Source organism: Centruroides sculpturatus, unplaced genomic scaffold (genome assembly GCF_000671375.1).
Source record: "Centruroides sculpturatus isolate CEXI.00-Female unplaced genomic scaffold, Cexi_2.0 scaffold15, whole genome shotgun sequence".
In the NCBI taxonomy this organism is placed as follows: Eukaryota; Metazoa; Arthropoda; class Arachnida; order Scorpiones; family Buthidae; genus Centruroides; species Centruroides sculpturatus.
In genome coordinates this window covers 898461-920678 of record NW_019384585.1, presented here as the reverse complement: position 1 = coordinate 920678, position 22218 = coordinate 898461, and the positions used below count along the sequence as shown (strand labels likewise).

Sequence of the window (22218 nt, the reverse complement as noted above, 5' to 3'; positions counted from 1 at the left end):
CTGAAGAAGATCCCAGGAGGGGAATCGAAAACGTTCGCCGATTTTAAAGAATTTCGCACCGGTTAATGGTTAAGGGTAGACAGTTGTTGGTTGTGAAGTTATACAACCCGGTGTGGTAAGAAAGCATATTAATTAACATATGGATTCTTCAACACCAAAAACAAATGACAATAACTAAGAATATTAATTACCAGATAAATGTTTTCAAAGCTTCTTGGCTACAGCATCAAATATTAATATTAAAATCGATCTTTTACAATACCTTTCCAATACTGGGATAAATTAGTTTAAACACAAACAAAAACACCTATACCAGCATACCTCAAATGTAAAAAAGGGGCTGACGAATTTACAATTTAATAAAACGTAAAAGAGACTAAAAATGTCTTCACTTTTTCATCATGTCCAATCACCAGGAACAACTATCTTCCACTGCAGAGACGACCTTTCTTTAGAGGCTATGCCTCTGCAAAAAAATGCAAAACAGTCTAAAACAGCACAATTAAAAATATAAAATGTCTTTTTTACAAAAAAATTTTATATTTTTAATTGTGCTGGGATTGTCACCTGTGAACTTTTAGACTGTTTTGCATTTTTTTGCAGAGGTGTAGCCTCTAAAGAAAGGTCATCTATACAGTGGAAGATAGTTGTTCCTGGTGATTGGACATGACAAAAAAGTGAAAACATTTTTAGTTTCTTTTACATTTTACTAAGCTGATCAAGAAAGTAAGTACTGTTTGCACATATCTCCTGCACATCTGACAGCACAAAAGTCGCACAAGCGTAGTTACTTCCTTCAATTCCAGAACGAATTATCATAGCCATTTTGTTTTGATTACGTTAACATTTGAAGTCATTCTTTGTTGGCAATCATGTTTAAAACGATCGGCCCGCCAGCTGTGAAATAAGAGCCGTTATCAAGTTTTGAATGCAAGAAATGTTTGACCTTGTGAAATTTATCATCAGATAAGTGAAACTTATGGAGAGAATGCAATGACTGAAGGTATGGTGAGAAAGTGGGTTAGGATGTTTAACGAAGAAAGGGAAAATGTCCATGATGAGGAGCGCAGTGGATGCCCGTCATTGATCACCAAAGAATTGGTGCACTGCATCAATGAACAAATTCGTTCCAATAGGCAATTCATAATTTTTGATTCGTCAATGCTTTTTCAAAACATTTCACAATCTTTATTACACGAAATTGTGACTGAACATTTGCACTACAAAAAATTGTGTGCGTGATGGGTACCGAAAGCACTAATGGATGCTCAAAAATGGAAATGCATTGGAGCAGCCTTGGAATTTTTACAGCATTATGCGACAGAAGGAAATGATTTTTTGAAAAGGATTGTCACAGGCGATAAAACATGGATTTGTTACAAGACACCTGAAATGAAATGACAGTCACTGGAATGGCGGCATAGTGGTTCCCCAAAGTCCAAGAAAGCAAAGCCACCTCTTTCTTTAAGAAAAATCATGTGCACTGTGTTTTAGGACTGACAAGGAATTTTGTTAGTGGACTGGATGGAACGAGGCACAACAATCAATGCTACAGTTTTTATTGTGAGACATTGAAGAAGTTACGGTGCATGATACAGAAGAAAACGCATGGACTGCTGACCTCTGACATTGTGTTCATGCATGACAACGTGCGACCACATACTGCATGCATAACACCGATGCTACTGATTCATTTTGCGGGAACAATTCTGTCACCCTCCTTATAGTCCAGACCTAGCTCCATCTGACTTCCATTTGTTTTCTCATCTCATGAAATTTCTTACCAGCCACCACTTTTCAAGTGATGATGAGATCAAGATAAACGTCCAGAACTGGTTCAGGTCGCAGGCAGCCAAATTCTATGAAGTGGGTATGTTGTAATTAGTGCCAAGATATGACGCATGCCTTAATTCACATGGTGAATATATTGAAAAGTAGTTTAAGGTATGTAGATTTTTCTGTAATAAAATACAAATGAAAACAAACTGCAAATCTTTTTAATACCCAAACAGTACTTACTTTCTGGATGAGCTTAGTATTAAACTTTTTATTAATGTTTTCATCTATTTATAACAGACATTACTCTCTCTAGTTAAAACACTCACAAAACAATATCTACAGCCTGAGAACAGACCCATGCATAGGAGAGACTACTGATGGTAATAATGTATATTAAGACACTATCTAAAATCTATAGAGAAATTGCCAGAACAACTATTTACCATATAGACAATTTTTTTTACTCATAAGAAATAATAAGAACTCTATATCTGACTCTTATTCGCCTGGTATTTATACAGCACCAGTGTGTGATGGCAGAATTGACATAAACATTATTATATATTGGGGAAACTCTGAGGGGTCTTGCTATGAGAATGAAAGAACATGAATATATGATTAAAAAAAAAGCTTTCATCCACAGCCTTAGCCACTTATGCTGGATGTGAGGATGATTTATAGGACACAATATTGCAACACAGGGTTTCCCAATAGGACACATCTTAAATGCCTTGAGTCAATTGAAATCTATAAGGCACTTAAAAATGGAGTAGGAATTAATTTCAAAGAAACAGACACACTATCCAGAGCAAGGTGTGCTTTCTTTAAATTCTCATAAAGTTTTTCTCATATACATCTCATTAGGCCATGCAGATATGAACTTACATAAATGAAAATTTAAACTAAATTAGTTATTTACATAAAAAAAAATTTTAAACTAAAAACTTACTTTATTTGGGAAATAATTTTAAACTCGATGTTATTTGTTTTGAGAAATAATTTTAAACTGAATTTGTAATTTGTTCATAAAAACTTGTTTGATTTTAATTTGTCCGTTTTGTTCTGCATTATATATACCTGAAGATGTCTGTTATAAGCAGAACAAAACATTAGTAAAAATGTGTTAATTTGAGGTATGTTGGTGTAGGTGTTTTTGTTTCTATTTAGGTCTTTTATACTTGTTTGGTACTTATTTGGAAAATTGCTTCAAGTTATAAACATTTCATTGTCTCATTAATCAGAATTACCTTATTTTGATGATGCTAAAGTAATATAATTGGACCAACAAGCTTCTTTGAAATGCTTTGGAAGCAAACTAATTGGCTGTGATATTGAGAGTGATTAACACTTAATTTACACATTAACTTCTATATTAGACAATACATGATGTGCATGTAAAAGTGATGAAGAATTATGGTTTTTGATATACTGTAGTTGCATTCAAAACTGTTAACTGTAAAAATACATCTTAACAAACTGTTTCTATTTTTGTGTTAAATAGTGCAAAGAAACACAAGTGAACCTTATTCAATTTTCCAAAATTAGTTGAAAATCAATTTCAAATGTCTTGAAATTTTACTTGATCTAATTTAATCAATTGTGAATAGATGACAAAAAGCAAATGAGTAAATGCATGCACTTTTAATAGTATAACACTATCAAAGAAAATATAATGATATGATTAGTAAAATAAAATACAATCATCATAATTCTTTGTTTATTCATTCATTAAAAAGTTAGTTACAAATTTAACACATGATATTTTAAAAATAGAACTTACTTGTGTATTTTTCCTAGAATTTAATAAATTTTTCTTTTCTGTCTGTTCTGAAGGGTTTCTTTGAGCTTCTCTCGCTGCTGCTTCTTGTAATTTTCTTCTATGTTCATTTTCTTGAGCAGCTTGCTGAATAAGACAAAATAAGTTTATATCAAGCCTACTTTTTTTTAATTACAAAGCCATTATTTTGGTAAGAGAAAAGTTTATTTACATTAAATGCTTTATTAAAACGAACAAATACAGCAAAGAAAGTATTTGCTGCAAGCGTTCTCGCACTTTCTCCAAAGTATTCAACACAGTCTGAATAGGCTTCCTGGAAAATATTAATTACTTTTTAGCACAATTTCAGTTTAATACAGTATTTTCATTGATAATGTTTAGGATAAAGTTAACTATTATATTGGATGTATTGTCTGGTAAAGTAGCTTTAGTTAAGCTGCTGTAAATTACTTTAAGTACTTTATATTTTTGAAAGCAACAACTCCTTTGACACTGCTCTAGTTTGACTCAGATATAATGCAAAATATGTAGCAGATGTTATAAAAATTATAATATTAAGAGTAGATTAGAGAATAGGAATCATCAGCTCAGCTAAAATATTTACAAATACTTTGTAAATATTTTTGTAATTGTAAACAGCTAAAGTAATTTTAAACTAAAGTTAAAGTAAAACAAAGCTAAACAAGCTAAAGTTTTAAGTGCTTTTAAGCTAAAGTTGAAGTAAAGTAAAACAAGCAAAAGTTTTTGTAATTGTAATAATTATAAACAGCTAAAGTATTTACAAATATTTTGCTATTCATGGCAGTTGTATTGAATTTTGTATGATATTTTTGGAAGTATTGGCTAAATTAAAAGTTGCCAAATTGCCTTTTAGCAAAGCAGCTTTACTAAGCAACACATTTACTGTAATTGTATCACTACTACTTTCAGTTTGCATGTTTAAAGAGTGAAATTTGTGTTTTGTCTTGACTTCATGCAATAGGCATTAAGATGCATTTTTGTATCAGAAAATTTATAAAGAATTAAATAAAAATTAACAAGTTATAAATTTTACTGAGATAAAATCATTGCTGTCTCAGCAAACAAATTAGAAACATTTGGAATCAAGAAATAATAAATGGAATGGAAAGAGAATGGATGGAAATTGTTTCTTTATAAACAAGGAAAGAAGATAAAAAAATGAAATTTTATTTTATATCAGTTAATAAGAACAGGAATGTTTCATTTTCCATATAAATATTAGTTTCAACTTACATAATTTTGGTTTACTTGAAACCAACTTATTGTGCACATTAAGGATTAGGTATGATCCATTATAGATAGGCATAACAAGTATGAGTGAGGAATGAGAACAATATTCCAATACCTACTATCTATGATAAATTGTGATGTCTGAATTGAGTTTAAATCAGGTGGGAGGCTAACAAATTACTACATGACTAATCTAATCTAATCTATGTATCCAACAAATGTATTGATCATGAAAGCTGTTTGATCATCATCAACTGCAACTTAAAGATTTACTTTGTTTAAACAGAAATAAAAGTTTTCATTATGTTTTGATATTTTAAAAAATAATTACTCAAATATTATATACTTTTTATGGCATAAAACTGTTCATAATTTATATATTAATGCAGCGCTGTCCAACTTATCATAGCCCGCGGGCCATATTTTCTTCACCAAACATTTCGGGGGCCAAGAAGGTTGGTGATGGCTAATTGGTCGGCTGGGAATCACGCCACATGACATTTGCATAGTGCTACGGTTCAGTGAGCACTAATTGGTCAGCGAGTCCGATGTTGACGCTATAAAAAGGCGACAGTTCGACACACCGGATATACGTCACTCTCGTCTAAGTTCGACTTGGGAATTTTTTTGTTCAATAATAAATGTGAATTCTTCTTCCTGGAAAAATAAGACATTCCCTGAAAATAAGACCTAGCGCATTTTTCAGAGCAAAAATTAATATAAGACACTGTCTTATTTTCGGGGAAACACGGTAGTAAAATAATTTTAATATTAATAATAATAATTTAGTAACATAAATTTATTCATAGTAAAATGTACTCGCGGGCCGTAAAAATTATTTGGCGGGCCGTATACAGCCCGCGGGCCGCCAGTTGGACAGCGCTGTATTAATGTAAAGTTTTAATTTTATTACTGATTTTTTAAATTTATACATGAAGCACTTTGATTCAGAAAGACCAGAACATTCTTCAATAAATTATAATTCATTTATTCAAAAAATTAATTTTTACCTGTGCAATTTTAGTATCTGCTTTGAGCTTTCTCAATTTTTCTTCTGATGTGGATATAAATTCTCGTAACACTGCTGCATCTTTGGCATCGCCACGAAGAGTCATTTCCTTTTTACAAAGATCCATTCCTTTCTCTAATTCTTGAACATCTGTCAGAACATTTTCTAATGAAACTATAAAAAAAAAATGTTATTACTTAATGATTTTATTCTCATTTAAATAATACATTTATATTATTATTAGAATTACCAGATGATGCTTTCTCCACAAATCTAAGTTCTGAATCAAAGCTTGCAACATCTGGAAATTTCCGATGTATCGTATCTACAATGTAATGTAGAAGGGAAATTTTCCTATCTGCCGATTTAGTATCTGCGAGCTAAAAATAATAATAAATCAATGCAAATCATTTAAGAATTATTAACTTTAATAATCCTTCATAACCATTATGAACTATTACCATTATTATTTACATTATTAACAAATGGAACATACCATATCTAAACTTTGCAACTTGAAACCATATGCAGGACCTCGTTTAGCACTATTCATATAGTTTCCAAATGCTAAAATTACCTAATTTCATACATATATATAAATTAATTTATGAAAAATTAAATCAATTAATTATTAAAACAAACATGAAAACAGAAACTTACTTCCAACAATTTCCTAATTCTTCTAGAATTCTTGATGGATCTTGAAGCAGCAGTTAAAGCATGAACTTGCTAAAACATTAACACATTAAAACTTTAATTAAGATTTTAAAAGCTATTAAATATATGTTTTCATGTGATAAATTTACAGGAGGACTCAAAAGTCAGATAACTGATTATTATTTGTAATTCTGTTGAATAACTACTCACCACACCACACTAACTTAAAAAATTATGCGCACAGAATCAATTTACTGTGTGGTAACATCAAAAAAACAAAAATTTTTGAACCCCTTTGGGCTCTGCATCAGGTTCTAATGGTTTTTAGATCGGAATTCGATTAATGAATGATGTGTAACTAAGAGTTTGATCTCGAGTTTGAAATGATTTACAAAAAATTTACGTCGCGCATGAGCAACGGGTTGATCTGCCTGGATACAATGAGCGGCTAGAGCATGCTGTGAATCAACTCTTGTCAGGCCATTGACAAAAGCATCTCCTCTTTAAAATGTATGCATGTGGTTGTGATGGACAATTTAAAGATGTGTATAGCCTCTAACCATTTGAGATGTTCATTGGGAGGCGCAGCAAGAAGGAGATTGGCCCGAGTAAAGTTGGCTACTATGTCTGGGCCTGTTATGTAAATAGCAAGGGCTGTGGAGGTTCTCCCGTGATGAATATCAGCCTGATGTTCCTACATTCTGATGCCCATGGACAGTTTAGTAGAGCCTATATATATCAAGTTCCTATTGAATCTATTATCTCTTAAAGGGACACTATAGACTCTGGGTTGTCTGCTGGGGTTAGGAGGGTCCTTCCCATTACATAAGATGTTAAAAATTCTGTTGTTTTCCTGAAAAGCAGATAGCATGTAACTGCTCCATATTGATTTTAATCATTCTTAAAAATAAATCTTTGTCAACTGACTTTTGGGCCACTCTATATAATCTGTTTAAAAGACAAATCACTTAAAAAATATTTAACATTAATAATTACATATCTAGATTTGCTTAAAGATATCTCTTGTAATAAATAAATTAATTAATTAAGTGAATTGAAGATCATTTTGAATAGTTGAAGATGATGATATATTATACATACCGGTGTTATCAACTGAATATTCTCAGAGAAATTTGCTATATAACTCATAATGTTTAATTTCTGTGGAAGCCTTTCAACTTTTGTCATCTGCAATAGAAAAATCAGAAACATTTGATACAAAATTTTTTAATATGATTTACATTTTATTACTACATCAGACCTTAAGAACAATACTGATCATTCAAACATTGAACTATGATAGTTCTATATTTTATATTTGAACTAGCTGTTACCTGCGACTTCGCCCATGTGGATTTTGCAAGTGAATACCATTTATATTCAGTATTTCAACAACCATAGTAATTGTTATATAACACCTACTGCTGAGAATCAAATGAACTGTTTTCAATTTGATCAATTTTCTGGAATTTACAATTGTTCTATAATCAAACCAATATGCAACAAAAAATTCAAATTTAAAATGGTTTGAACATTTGGTTAAAAAATCAAAATATATAAAAATATTTATAACAATGTCTGAAATGTTGTCAATTTAATACACCTAAGTATTCAATAAAGACATAGTTGTAAATAAAAAATCGCATCTAAAATAGTACAGTAGAAGCTGTTCTTCAGGTTAAGCCTTAATGCTCTCTCTCCCCCACGCGGGGGAATTTCGAAAAATCCCTTCTTAGTGTGCGTTTCCATGATGTACCCTAACTGTGTACCAAATTTCACCTTTTTAGGTTAAGCGGTTTGCCCTGGGGGATGATGAATCAATCAGTCACCCAGTCAGTCAGTCAGTCACGACAAGTAATTTTATATATTTAGATGATCTGAGTCATGAAGGTTTAATGCAACAATAAAGTCAATCAACTACCGGATTACATCAGGCTACTTTTCCACGATTATATTTGATATTTAATTAATTACTAAATAATTAATTAAATATCAAAAAAGTAGCCTGATGTAATCCGTTAGTTGTTTGGCTTTACAAATTTATCAGATTTAGTGATATTTGTTTATGTAATAATAAGACATAAATCATCTCAAAAAAATTATTTAATGAATCAAAGTATATAATCTGCTATTTTATCAGTAGTAGTATCATATTTATAAATACTGTTTTATTTGGCATTTTCTTTGTTACAAAATATTTTCATTATTGCTCCTGTTTCTTTCAGACTTCTTACTGTGTTTCCCTGAAAATAAGACAGTGTCTTATATTAATTTTTGCTCTGAAAGATGTGCTAGGTCTTATTTTAGGGGATGTCTTATTTTTCCATGAAGAATTCACATTTATTTTTGAACAAAAAAATTCCCAAGTCAAACTTAGACGAGAGTGGCATATAACTGGTCGTGTTGAACTGAACTTAAATAAAACCAAAGTCATGAATCGAAGTAAACTTACAAAGTTCCCGGCTGGAGTGGACTTCTCACTCGCGCTTGAACTTGTTATAGCATCGACATCGGGCTTGATGACCAATTAGTGCTTACTGAACCATAGCATTATGCAAATGTCATGTGGCGTGATTCCCGGCCAACCAATTAGCAATCACCAGCCGTAACATTATGCAAATCTGTGATTCCCAAGGCATAGTCTTATGCAAATCATGCCTTGTGGTGTGATTGTCTGCTGACCAATCAGTTGCTGTACTTTCAAAAAACCAACGGACACTTTCAACCATCTGTCCATGACCGTTAGGACTAAAAAAAACTTCGCTAGGTCTTACTTTCAGGGGGAGGTCTTATATTTAGCAATTCAGCAAAACCTCTGCTATGTCTTATTTTCAGAGGATGTCTTATTTTCGGGGAAACACAGTACATTTGAATTTAAGAAATATTAAATATATTACTAGTGAATATAGTGAATATATTAATATATTCACTATATTTGTTATATATCTTGTCTATGAGGACTTAGCATATTAATAGGACATATTACACTGGTGTTTTGGCTTTAGCAATCGAGGAAAAATCTTATTCAGGGAAGCAAACAATCTTTATAGATCACCTTGTATTATTCACTATATTCACTAGTAATATTAAACAAAAGTTAACATTATTATTTTTGTTTGCCTATATTTTAAATGATTTATCTAGCCTTATATGTGACCTTTTATATTGTAATTTAGTAATAGCAGTAGTAGTAAGAATCCAGAGATATTCAAAATTTCATCTGATTGAAAAGTTGCAAATATAGTCTTTCTTTTTATGAAATGATGCTGTTTTTTTTGGTTTTTTTTAACAGGGCCTTTTTAGCAAGTCTGTTATGGCCCACACTGAGGAACCAGATAGCCCAACATAGCAAGGTACAAAGCCCAACATATCACTCCCCAAAAAATTCCTGGGGTTTGTCCCCAATCCATTTGGATTCAATCCTGGGTCCAAATGGTAGACTGCTACCTTAGAAACCAGCTATCTGTGAAATAAAGATGTAGAACCATATATTATACTATAATTTATTTTCTGATATTCACATAAAATTTTATAATAAAAATAATTTATACTATATACACAAGTTTGAGAGGAAATGAAACTGAATTATAGAAAACGTTAGTTACAAAGTCTATCCATCTTATAGTAAAATATGACCTACTTGAACCTATAACTGGTGCATACAGAGTTTAATCTTCCAAAATGAATGTTAAAGAATGTTTGGAAGTCATTGCCAGGTCCCATGGTTACCACAATATCATATGGAAAATCTCGGAATGCCATAAACAGGCGCAGGCCCCTTCCAACATTATAACAGTCGCACAAAGCGGTAACATGACAATGGAAAATGTGAGGATACCTCTTATGTTCAACCCCCTCTTGAAGTCTTTATACAGCACCATCACAAAAAAATGAAAGGTTACCCTGACATACAGGAGATGCAGTTCTTTGTTCAACATCTTACGTAACGGAAAGGACCGATCCAGTGTGGAGAGATTATCAGGTGTCTATACATCCTGCTAAGGAATAACAGGGGTTTAACAGGGATTTGGTATACATAGGATCGACTAAACGTTTGTTGGGGGTTAGGTTAAAAGAGCATATCTCTGATATACAATGCAATAGATGCACCACCTCACTCCACTTCACTGATCCCGAAATTGTGGCAGACTTCACTAGAGCGCAATTAATTGTTACCACACTGCACGTTGACCACCTGAAATGGTTAGAAGAGATGGAAATTTTTAAGGCATATGACACATCCTCATGCATTAATACAAGAGAAGAGATTGGCCTTTCCATGGCATGGCAGAACTTACTGCATAAGGAGTGATTGCATTATACTATTTATTATGTGGTAAAAAATAAAGAAAAATTACTGGGGAACATGTGAGATCATTATTAATTATTTATCTCACTCTCACGTATGTTATGTATTTTGACATAACTTTCTCTTGCATTTGGACATTGATCGTTAAGTTTGAGCACTTTTAAACCTGTCACGTGACAGAATATGCAAACGAACCAAACAATTCAAACTCAACAGCGTTTGGATTTGTTCAAATTTCTCGTCTTCATGTTCGATCCAGCTGATTTATCTGAAGAAGAATGAACCCAGAAGGGGTTAAGAAAACATTCGTTTTGGGAAAATTAAACTCTGTATGCACCGATTATAGATTCAAGTAGGTCATATTTTGCTATATACAACCCGGTGTGCGGTTGCTATTCTATCAATCTTTTTCATGTTTTGCATACAAGTATATTTTTAAATCATTTTACAAGTTTTGTATATCTCTTTTTCTATTACTTTTAAACTGTATATATAACTAATAAAACATGTATTATAGTAATTAGAATAAATATTTTGAAATTAAATCAATTTTATCATAGAACCTATAATACTTAAATTTTATTAGATTTAATCAAAATATTCTACCTATAAATTTAGAATTTTATATAAAATTACATAATTTGTATGATAATATTTCAACAAAAAATATTCATATATTTCACTCAAAAATTAAGAAAATTTCATAGCCAAATAAATTAATTAGCTATGAAATTTTATAAGAGATGAAATACCTGAAGTAAAAATTTATCTTCATCTGTTAAAGCATTGATTGGTTTCCTCTCTCTTTCGTATTCTCGATAAGCTTTAGTCTGAAATTTATAATAATTTGTAGTTATTATATTAAAAAAAAAATAATAACATTTTGCATAAAGTTATTAAAGCATTACATTAGACCATATCTGTTAAGTATTTTAAGCTATATTATTGCTTTAATAAAATATAAGTTAGTAAAATCATGTAGAAGAATTTAGTTCTACAAGGAGGATGGAAAGTAACTAGGCATTGGGAAATCACTATAATTTCTATATTTCTAATACAAAGATGACTAAAATTATTTGACATGTACAGTACATTATTAATTGGAAACGTGATGCATACTTTAAAATTCAATGTTGACACTGGTATCATCCACCAACTTCCTCAAACAACTAAGGATCATGATGTGGATGGACAGCCACTTCTCTGTGTTTCCACAAGCAACATTGTGGCCATTTGGATGGCTTATGGCATAACATCTGTTCACCATGAGCACCCATTTCTGCACAGCAAACACTGATTTCCACACCTTGTAGCATGCAGCAATCTGTGCTCACTCCTGAATAGACAAATGATTGGCCATCTTTTTTGCCACTGCACATTTGGTCCCTCTCTTTCATGCCAACACTACTGATGCAGGAATTACAAAGTTCCATTGACTGACATACATATACAAAAATTTTATTATAAATGCATTATTATTTCAAAACTTATAACAATTTCTCAATGCCTAGTTACTTTCTGTTCACTCTTTATATAACTGAAATTAATTATTCCCTATGTATTATATTGTTAAACAATATATAAAATACCAATACTACTATAAAACATCAAATGTTATCAGTAACTGTACAATTATCATAAGATAATAAGATAAGATCATTCAGCTGAATAAAGCTAAAGCACTTCACCTTTAAAACCTAATAGATTAAAGATTAATGGATACCATAATTATACACATATGTGAAAGCCAAAATTAGAAGAAACTTTATTATTAAAGAAGGGTTTTAGAAAAATTTATTTTAAATTATTATAATATTTTGTTGTTCAAATCCAGATAATTTAAAAAGAAATTAATGATTAAATTGTTCACATATAATGTGATTACTTTATACTCATTAGCAAATAATCTAATGCTAATCTTGTCATTCAGAGAGAACACTTATCTCTTAATGAGTCAATTTTATAGTAATTAATTCCAAGAAAGTGAAGAAAGGAATGAAGAAAACCAAAGTATATTCTAAAATTCTGATTATGTTCTCTAAAAGAATACTGCAATATTTCTTATTTTTTTTTATCAAAAAGAAAACAATGTAAAAATGAAACTACATAACAAAGTTAGACATAAAAGAAATATTTCACAGAGTTATGCAACACACCAAAAAAAAAAACAGCAAAATCAAAAATTCTTTACTTAAACAAACATTTTCATCCATATACATTGAACATTATCAGGTTCAATTAAAAAAATACACAATTAAAATACTAAAAACTCTTCTTAGTGTTATTAATATGAAAGGTGTAAGTAAATTATATGATCAAAATATTTTTCTTAGATTTGTAATTTTATCATAATATTTCAATTCACTGATTATTTTATATGAGGAATCAGCAGATCAGGGATATATGGCAGGCCAAAATTACAGTCATTATGAGCAGTTCTGACAAATGATGGGTAAGTGATGGAACAAATTCCCCAAACCACATTACTAGTGAAGAATTGTAATAGTTTAGATGGGATTTGAACCCAGATCTCTTACAGTAGTAACCTGACACTTCACAATACAAGTTATTTGGTCTTGTAATACAGTAGAGTACGGGTTCCCAACCTATGGGTCGCGACCCCGTTGTGGGTCGCGACGGGCTTTCTGTGGGGTCGCCAACTTATACAATTAACTAAAAAAGAAATGTTAACTATAATGCAATTTTTATTTTTAATGGTGTCTTGAAGTTTGAATAATTTGATATACAGTCGATCCCCCTATAACACGGGTTCTTATAGTTCGGATTCCTATATGACGGCGAAAAAATTGCGACGGTGTCCGTACAAACATGGTAAAAAACACACCTATAATTCGGTAAAACGTCATCGGGCAGCCAAGCCACGCTATGGAGAGTTTAGGTGGGTAAATTAAGTTTACTATCGTCTGTACATTATGTAAATTAGGTACCGTAAGTCTAATACAGCACTAATTTTATACATTTCTTGTGAAAGAAACATTTCTTATTCAACGGCCATAAAAATTATTTATATTAATGATGTCTCCAAAGTTCAACGAAGTTTTCGCAGAAAAATAATTTATCAGAAAACGCGGCCGCCGTTTGGTGCGCTGCTCCGCGACGAAAACAAGCTTAAGCAATGGCGACGTCGAACGGTGCACACTCGGTAAGTAATCCTACAATTTTTTGTTTATAGCATAGTTTATACGGATTATTCCCCAAAAAATATACGTATTTTGGAAATGTTGAGTCGAATTAGTCTAGGAATCGATTAATTTTATGGAAGAAAACCTTTCAAACAGCCGTAGTCCGTAAACTTCACACATGTCGGGCTGTGATTGGCAAGGTTTCCTAAAACATCAATTTCATAAAAAACTGAACGTATCTACCGTGTTATAGGGAGGGGGGTCGACTGTATTTTTTAAAAATTAAAATAAGTGTAATCTAGGTACGCTATTCCGTCACAGTTGGTTGAATCATGTGTTGAGAGTTTGAGAGGAATAAATTAAATGTTGAGAATGACATGAGGTTGGCGTTAACAAAAACTCACCCGCGACTTTTAAGGCTGGTTAATAACATACAATTTCAACAATCGCATTAAATCATTAGACATAATTTAAAATAAAATTATACTAAAAAACTAATTTCGTTGTTTTTTTTAATTACCTTATTAAAAATGTCTTTTTCAATAGTATCGGGGTCGCGGGTCACTTGGCTTTTATAAAAAGGGGTCGCCACCCGAAAAAGGTTGGGAACCGTTGCAGTAGAGCATCGATTATCCAAATGCTGATTAACCGAAAGCATTCCAGTCGAACTGTGTCGTGTTGAATCGAATGTTTTTGATACTAGATTAACTTCTAGAGTATAATTTTTTTGTTTTTATATTTTTCAATATATTTATTTTGCTTGTACAAAATAAAGAAATAATTTTTAACAATACAATAGCCATGATTATTATTATAAAAATTTTCATTAGGCATAACATTGACAAAAGTTCAATGAAGAGCGACACACAACCAAGAAAAATTTAAGCATGGAATATATTAATATAATATTATTGAAATATACTAATATACTATATTAATAACGTATTTTTTCGTACATAATCGGTTATCCGAAAAATTGATTTTCTGAACAACCGCAGTCCCCAAGTGATTCGGATAATCGATGCTCTACTGTATTTTGTAACTTAATATTTTCTATACCAATACATTAATAATATAATGACATAAACTATCTAATGACCAATTTATCAACAAATTATATTATATTACTCTTTAAAATTTAGTGTTTTGCATCCTGATACCATTCTCTTCAAGGACACATCTTAAAAGTATAGCCACCAGTTAAAAGTCATATCTTTTTTCACAAATATAACCTACCATAAAAAAATGAAAATGGAACAGTCACCAATTATGCTGGGTAGTTAGATGTTGTGAGGAGGTGGAGGAACACTTTTTTCACACATTCATAGAGATACAGACTTTTTACACATTGCAGCAGGTCTCTTTATTGTTTTTTTATCGAGTCAGATTTAGGAGAGTCTACCGGAGCTTCCATCCTTTGTTTTTTGTCAGCTGGCTTCTTGAAAAACATGTCCAAGGTGGTCTGTTTCTCTCTCTTCTTCAACACCTGTTGGAAATGACGGGCAAGAGAGTCATTGTAGAGATCATTGATCCTGTTGGCCTGTTGGCCAGCTGTGTTTGGATAATGAGTGTTAGTAAACTCCTGAACCTCTCCCCATTTGACAAGGAAGTTTTTGTCAACTTTCACTCCTGATGATTTCTTGCTTTGTTTCAATTGAAATCACCTTTCTGTTTTTTTAGAAGCCATGATTTGCACAACACTTAAATAAATGCAAATACCCTGCACTGAAGTGAGGTATATAATAAACAAAGGAGCAAGCTGAATCCCAACGGGAGCTCTGTACTTCAGATATACTAATAATATATTCTAATAATACTAATCTATATATATAAAAATGAATGTATGTGTGTCTGTCCTTCATGCATTACCACACCATTTATCCGATTGCCATGAAACTTTGGGAAGTTGTTTAATATACTCCAGCGAAGGTTTGTGGCATAGTACGATTGCCATGAAACTTTGGAAAGTTTTTTAATTTTTTAATACACTCCCGCGAAGTACATTTATCCTACGATAGATGGCGCGCGTTTACACGAGCATTCGAGTAGTGTGTTTGATCCATTTTAAATTGTGAAGACCATTTTTCCCTTTCAAAAAATATCTCTATATATGCATTTGTTACTTACGATATTTGTAATAATTTTTGTTTAATTACTTTATTTCAACTTTTTTTTGCTAATTATGTATTCGCTCGAACTTTGTTAAAACCTTAACTGTACCCCGAACAACAACCGAAGTTGTAGGAAGAAATTCACATATTTTACCGATCTAGGTATCCCCCCTTTTCCAAATTTTAATATCGATTCAAAATAATTTAAAAAGACAAATTACAATAAAACGGTTTATTATCCAACTATCAGAAATTTCACAACGTGCCAAGGAAGAGACGAAGGAGCAATTAAATAATTAAAATTATAAAGGATTAAAAAATATATATATAAAATTGAGAAATATCGCGCTTCTGACAATCGCTGCAAGTGTATGGGCTAAATTTGGAGAAACAGTGCTTTTGGCATGGAAAACTGTATGTGGCCGGCTCACGCGTCAGAAATCCTTCTGACTTATTCGTGTACGCACCAGACAGAAAAACAAAAAATATCGTGTATCCACAAACACTCCAATAAATAAATAGAATTAAAACGACACTTTGAAATGTTTTTCCGATGAAAATGAATAATAATAATAAGTTTCAACAAAAATGATAAAATGTAAATTGAATTTTATCATAACGAGTTTGCTTGAATTTCCTTTCTTCTGAGATCGCAGCAATGCGCGACAGGTAAGCTAGTATATTATAAAAATAGCAGATTGTCATTGGCAACGGCAAAAGAGTGGAAACATTTGCATTTGTTCGCAGAAAGTCCGTTGCTTGAGTCACATAACAGCCAAACAGAAAGTCCATTGTTCACAGCGTCCGTTATACGAGGCACCACTGTAAATGAAAATTATATTTGGACTGCCCCAATATATTTCTGAAAATCTATTGCATCGTATAAAATAAAACAACTTTGGGCATTACCTAATATATAAAATGAAACTTTACAACTTACATAAGCACTGTTCATTACATTTCATTTTACTTTAATGGGTAAAAACATAAATATAACAATTGTTTACTTCATGTAAATATGTTTTCTGATATACTTTATACATTTTTAATGGTAATGTAATTCTCATGAACACATTGTATAATGTAGCTGATAAAAATGAATTTATTTATGTGAAAATATAATTCTTTGTATATTGCTATTTGATAAATTTTTGTCAGTTGGATCTTTGTCCAATGGGAGAAAGCCATGCCAACTTTTACCAATAAATTGTTTGAATGGAAGCATTTAAAAATCCTTCAGTCTGAGAATGCAATTTAGGTTTGTCTTTTGTTAAATACAGAAATAAGAAAATAATTGAAGTAATCATAATTCATTTTATTATTTTTGTTAGTTTTAATCATTTCAATAAATTCAGTCATGTTCTTGAAAAACTGTTCTTTGAACTGACAATATTAAATTTTCCAGAATACTGGAATAAAAAATGTATTTGTACAGTTAAAGAAGAAAATATTTTATTAATAATATGTTTAGGAGAATCAGTATTACCTCTGCATCAGTTGGAATCATCCTTAACAATATTTCTACATATTCCTGAGTTAACGTTTTCAAATCCAAAGCATTGATTGCTTTTACAACCAAATCAGATGATAGCTCAACTTTCCGCCTGGATATTGCCATATTCCTTAGTCTGTTGTGTTCTAATAATGTTACTTTCTCTGGAACCTTAAAGAAATTTTAAAGTCAAATTATTTTTAAACTTAACCAAATCATTAAAATAAATAAATAAAATTTAAAAATTCTACAATTTATTCATTTATATTGTATTTCTAGGCTTTTAAATTTCAAAAGATTTTCATCAATTCCTAATTGGAATTGATAAAAATCTTTTGAAATTTAAAAGCCTAGAAATAATAAATATTTAGTTATTTTATTAATTAACTAATTTACAATAAATATACCATCACATCTAATACTGCTATAGCTTACATTCATTTAAAGTTTGAAGAGAAAACTACTTCTGATAAATTGAAATACTTGAGATATTTACATGGAGAAGGATGTTAAAAATTAGTAATGTAAGATAATGTCTTTTAAAATTAATTAGTCTAGAAGTGAAGATTAGAGAGAGATCTGAGTATTGTAATTAGTAATGCACCTGCATGATAAGCAGAACTTGTGAGTTTAAGTACACTCCAAATCAAAATTAGTAATGAGTAAGTGTTGAGTAGGGTCAGAGAAAAAGAAATTACAAACATGGTAAAACAGAAAAAGGCAAATTGGATGAGATATGTTTTGAGGGGGAGGATAGGATTACTAATAATAAATATGAATACTGATAATTTGAAAAGGGTTGTTAAAAACTTACACAAACATGAAAAGATTTAATCAGGCTTTGAGTAATTTTGCTTACAACATTGCAAACTTCTATTACTGAAGAAGTTTAAAAAATTGCAAGAAAAAGTACTCAAAGCCTGATCTATTCTCATGTTTGCATGAGTTTTTAACAACCCTTTTCAAATTATCAGTATTTATATTTAATGATTATGGTGTATATCTTCATTAATTTTCATAAATTACTATCAGTGGTATTAGAAAGATAATTGAGAATACTGTATTCATATTAACAAAATTTATTTAAAAACAAATGCTTTCAAACTATCTTGATCAGTTATTTTCGGGTTCTAAACAAAATTATAATATGTATATGAATTTTACATTTGAGAATGTTAGAAATTTGTAGCATACGTCAATATTTTTATACATTTGACTTACCCTGTAGTTTGTGTAGCATTTAGAATCAATCTTATTATATCCTGTTTTGTTTGTGAGATATAAACATTTAAAATGTTAACAGCTGAAACCAATCAAAGATATGTGTAATTTGGTAGATCAAATTACATGTATCTTTGAATATATAATATAAATCTATTTAAAACTTAGCATATTTTACAGAAAAAATAAATTAAAAATGTTTAAATTTACTTGAATCTCATCAATCATTTCTGTTTAACCAAACTTTACAATAAATAGTGACTAAAGAGTGATTTCAAGTATCTACAATTGCATATTTTAAAAAATGACATCTTATAAATCATTTAAAATATCATTAATACCAAAATAGTAAAAATGTTATTTTAAAAGATTTAAAATCTGTTCTACATAAGAAAATGCATGGCTATACTTAAAAATTAACTACAAGCTACTTACCTTAAAACGTTTACTACTGTTAATTTCATCATTTCTGTCAGGAAGCGCTCCTTGAAGACCAAGTTTGAACTGCTCTTCAAATTCATTAAAATCTATTATCTACATAATATAAAAATTAGAAATTAATATAGCAAAATTATATACAAAATAACATTTTGATTTATAGCTGTACTTACATTAAACAATTTATCTTCATCTAATTCGTTAAATATTGTTCCCTTGACCTGGTTAGGTTTAAGTGCTATCCAGTTAAGAGTTGGCAATTTATATTTAGTTTGGAATTTTTTCTTGATTGTCATTGCTGTAAATGTAATTATAATAATAATAAAAGGTTCAATAAATATTTTACATTAGCAACAAAAATGCAATATCATTTTTATAGCTTTTGAAAAAATCTTGTGACAAAATCTTGATATTTAGAAAGAATAAATGTCAACTTATTTTGCGAACATATTTAGATATTATAAAAACTTACCTTCTGGTGGTGCTTGTAATAAACCAACCATTGGAGGTGGACAAGGTGGACCCTTTGGATTCATAATGGGAGGTGGAGGTGGAGGTGGAGCCACAGATACTGGAGGTGGTGGTGGAGGTGGAGGAGGTGGAGGTGGCGGCGGTGCTGCAACTGTACTGACAGATGACATTTGTCCTATGCTGGCCATGGTACTTCCTTCAAATATAAATGAGTAGTCATCATATGATTAAAAGGAGTGTTGTTATACATACTGAGTAAGATATAAACTTATCTAGTTTTTTTACTAATGTTCCATAACATAGATGAAAAATATGACAGAAAAAATTGTGAATTTAAAATTATATGAAAAAATAAGCTTTTTCTATATAACTGAAATTCTAATTACTTAACAGTAGTAATCTATTATAATGCTTAGTTTGTCAGGTAAAAGTTAAGCAATGTGAAAATTATAAATACTAACTCATCATTTTTTTTTCTGTAATAATCATTAAAACTATGGAAAAAATTTTTTTTTAAATACTTTAAATTTTAAATCAATTTTTCTATTTAATTAAATTCTAACTGTATCTCAGTAATAAAGCTTATTTTGCTTTATTTCTGAACAGATACCATAAGAAATAACAGCAAATTATTATTATTATATAAACAGATGTTACATATTAGCACTGAATTGAAATTTAATTATTGAAAGAATTATAAAAACTTTATATAATACAATAAGTGAGATAGAATAATAGACATGATAGATTAAAATATACAATTTCATGAAATATAATGGTCATTACAAAGATTGAGACTGAGAAACAATACACTCAAGAAGACTGGCATAGACTTATCGATTTACAATTAAGAAGGTGTGGTGACTAATATAACTTTACAAATAAACATTTAAGTATTTCAGTTCTACCCATCCATTTTTAAACTCCTTCTGTTTGAAGGCACTAATAGTGTCTTTTTCATGCTCATTATGAGTTTGTCTGAATGATAAATCACAAAATCTTATTCAATCTATCATGAAAATTAAGGATCTGATTAGGACTCAAACTTGGCTCTCCAGAATAGCAGGCTGATGCTTTCACTGCTTTGGTCATCCATTCTTCAACTTAATCATACAAGATCAAAAATCGTAATACAAATTCCTTTTTTTTTTTGTTTTTTGAAATGCTTTAAATATTAATGATTGTATGAAATATTTAGTTTTTTAAATAGAAACACTACAACTTAAAACATAATCAAATGTGCCTTTTTTTATTAACATACATATGTGAAGTGATGATTTTCCATTGTTTTTCACTTGTAATTACACTGCATGTAATTGCCATTCCTCAAATTTGATGATTCTTAAAAATCCTGTAATGTGTCTTCTTTGTACCTGCTAAATTTCATCAACATAGATTTTTCAGTTTATAAAATATTATTATTTTTTTTTTTTCAGAACAATGCCCTTGATTGGGCTCCCTGTGAGAGCCCTTCAAACTTTGTGATGGTGTGCGCTAATCTAAAATAAGTTCAGCTGGAAATTCAGTAAATAACAGGAGGGGCTGAGGTGCTTCTCAAAAAGATCAGAAAATAATTTTTCTGTATTTTTTGGGCATAAAATAGAGCTGCAAAACCACTTAAATTGCTGACGTCCATATTGCATTGGACTATCTTATGGAGATAAGTGTTCAAAATTGTAGTGACTTCCAGACCATGTATGTCATTTTATCATGCATATCTGACAAACATCATTACTACCTCTTGCAACAATCCTGACAGACCCCCCATGATGTAAGAGTAAAAAATTGCCACCTTATGCATACAACTGTGTGACAATAATGAAAAATATGTAACTATATGCATAAGTGGAAATTTCAGGAAGGAAAAACACACTGAATACGGCGTTATTAACAGCTCTTTTTATACTGCTAGCATTTTCAACAAATCTACGATCATCATATTCAGGCAAACAAAGATTTAAAAACAAACACAAATATTCTAATGTGAGATGGAACATATTATTTAAATTAAAAGTTTTAAAAACTTTTTAGAATTAAAAGCCGTCATGAACTACAAACTTTGACTACATTCAACGTTATGATGTGATGTGGTGCATGCATGGATGCAGATTCATGTTAATGGTGTGACAGTCTATGTAAATCGCTGTTTAACCATTTGTACAGGACAACCCATATGTTGGGCAGGTCAAGGGTAGTAGTGTTGCACAATTTCGAGGTTGTTGCAAGGAGAGCTTCCCATATAAAAATGCATTTCCAGTCGCTACAGCCTCTGAGCAATGTTGTTGAGCCCGTAACGGGGACCATGGAGCCCCTTTTGAGAGCTCCATGGTGCACTTTCCTTTCACCACATCATCCTGGTGCTCAGCTAGGCAGCATTCTTGAGTATTCTTGTTGTAACCCAATATACAGTGCACCATGAAACCCTCAAAAAAGGTGCTTGAACAGAGCTACAACCCATTACGGGTTCAAGCAACATTGCTCAGAGGCTGTATCAACTGGAAACTCGTCTTTATATGGAAAGCTCTCCTTGCAGCAACCTCGGAATCATGCAACACTCCCA

The 22218-nt window shown here is 31.0% G+C and overlaps 1 protein-coding gene across 1 annotated transcript in view; it reads right to left on the bottom strand.

Moving 5' to 3' along the window:
* Window positions 1-22218, bottom strand: part of LOC111624564 (formin-like protein CG32138) — a 142236-nt gene that overhangs the window by 7286 nt on the left and 112732 nt on the right. Inside the window, exons 14-25 of the mRNA XM_023367445.1 lie at window positions 19660-19854; window positions 19361-19485; window positions 19185-19283; window positions 17523-17699; window positions 11535-11612; window positions 7575-7661; window positions 6477-6545; window positions 6313-6393; window positions 6067-6196; window positions 5818-5990; window positions 3768-3869; window positions 3560-3682 (exon numbers count right to left, since the gene is read on the bottom strand). Coding sequence (XP_023223213.1) covers window positions 3560-3682; window positions 3768-3869; window positions 5818-5990; window positions 6067-6196; window positions 6313-6393; window positions 6477-6545; window positions 7575-7661; window positions 11535-11612; window positions 17523-17699; window positions 19185-19283; window positions 19361-19485; window positions 19660-19854 — 1439 coding nt within the window. The remainder of the gene's footprint in view (window positions 1-3559; window positions 3683-3767; window positions 3870-5817; window positions 5991-6066; window positions 6197-6312; window positions 6394-6476; window positions 6546-7574; window positions 7662-11534; window positions 11613-17522; window positions 17700-19184; window positions 19284-19360; window positions 19486-19659; window positions 19855-22218) is intronic.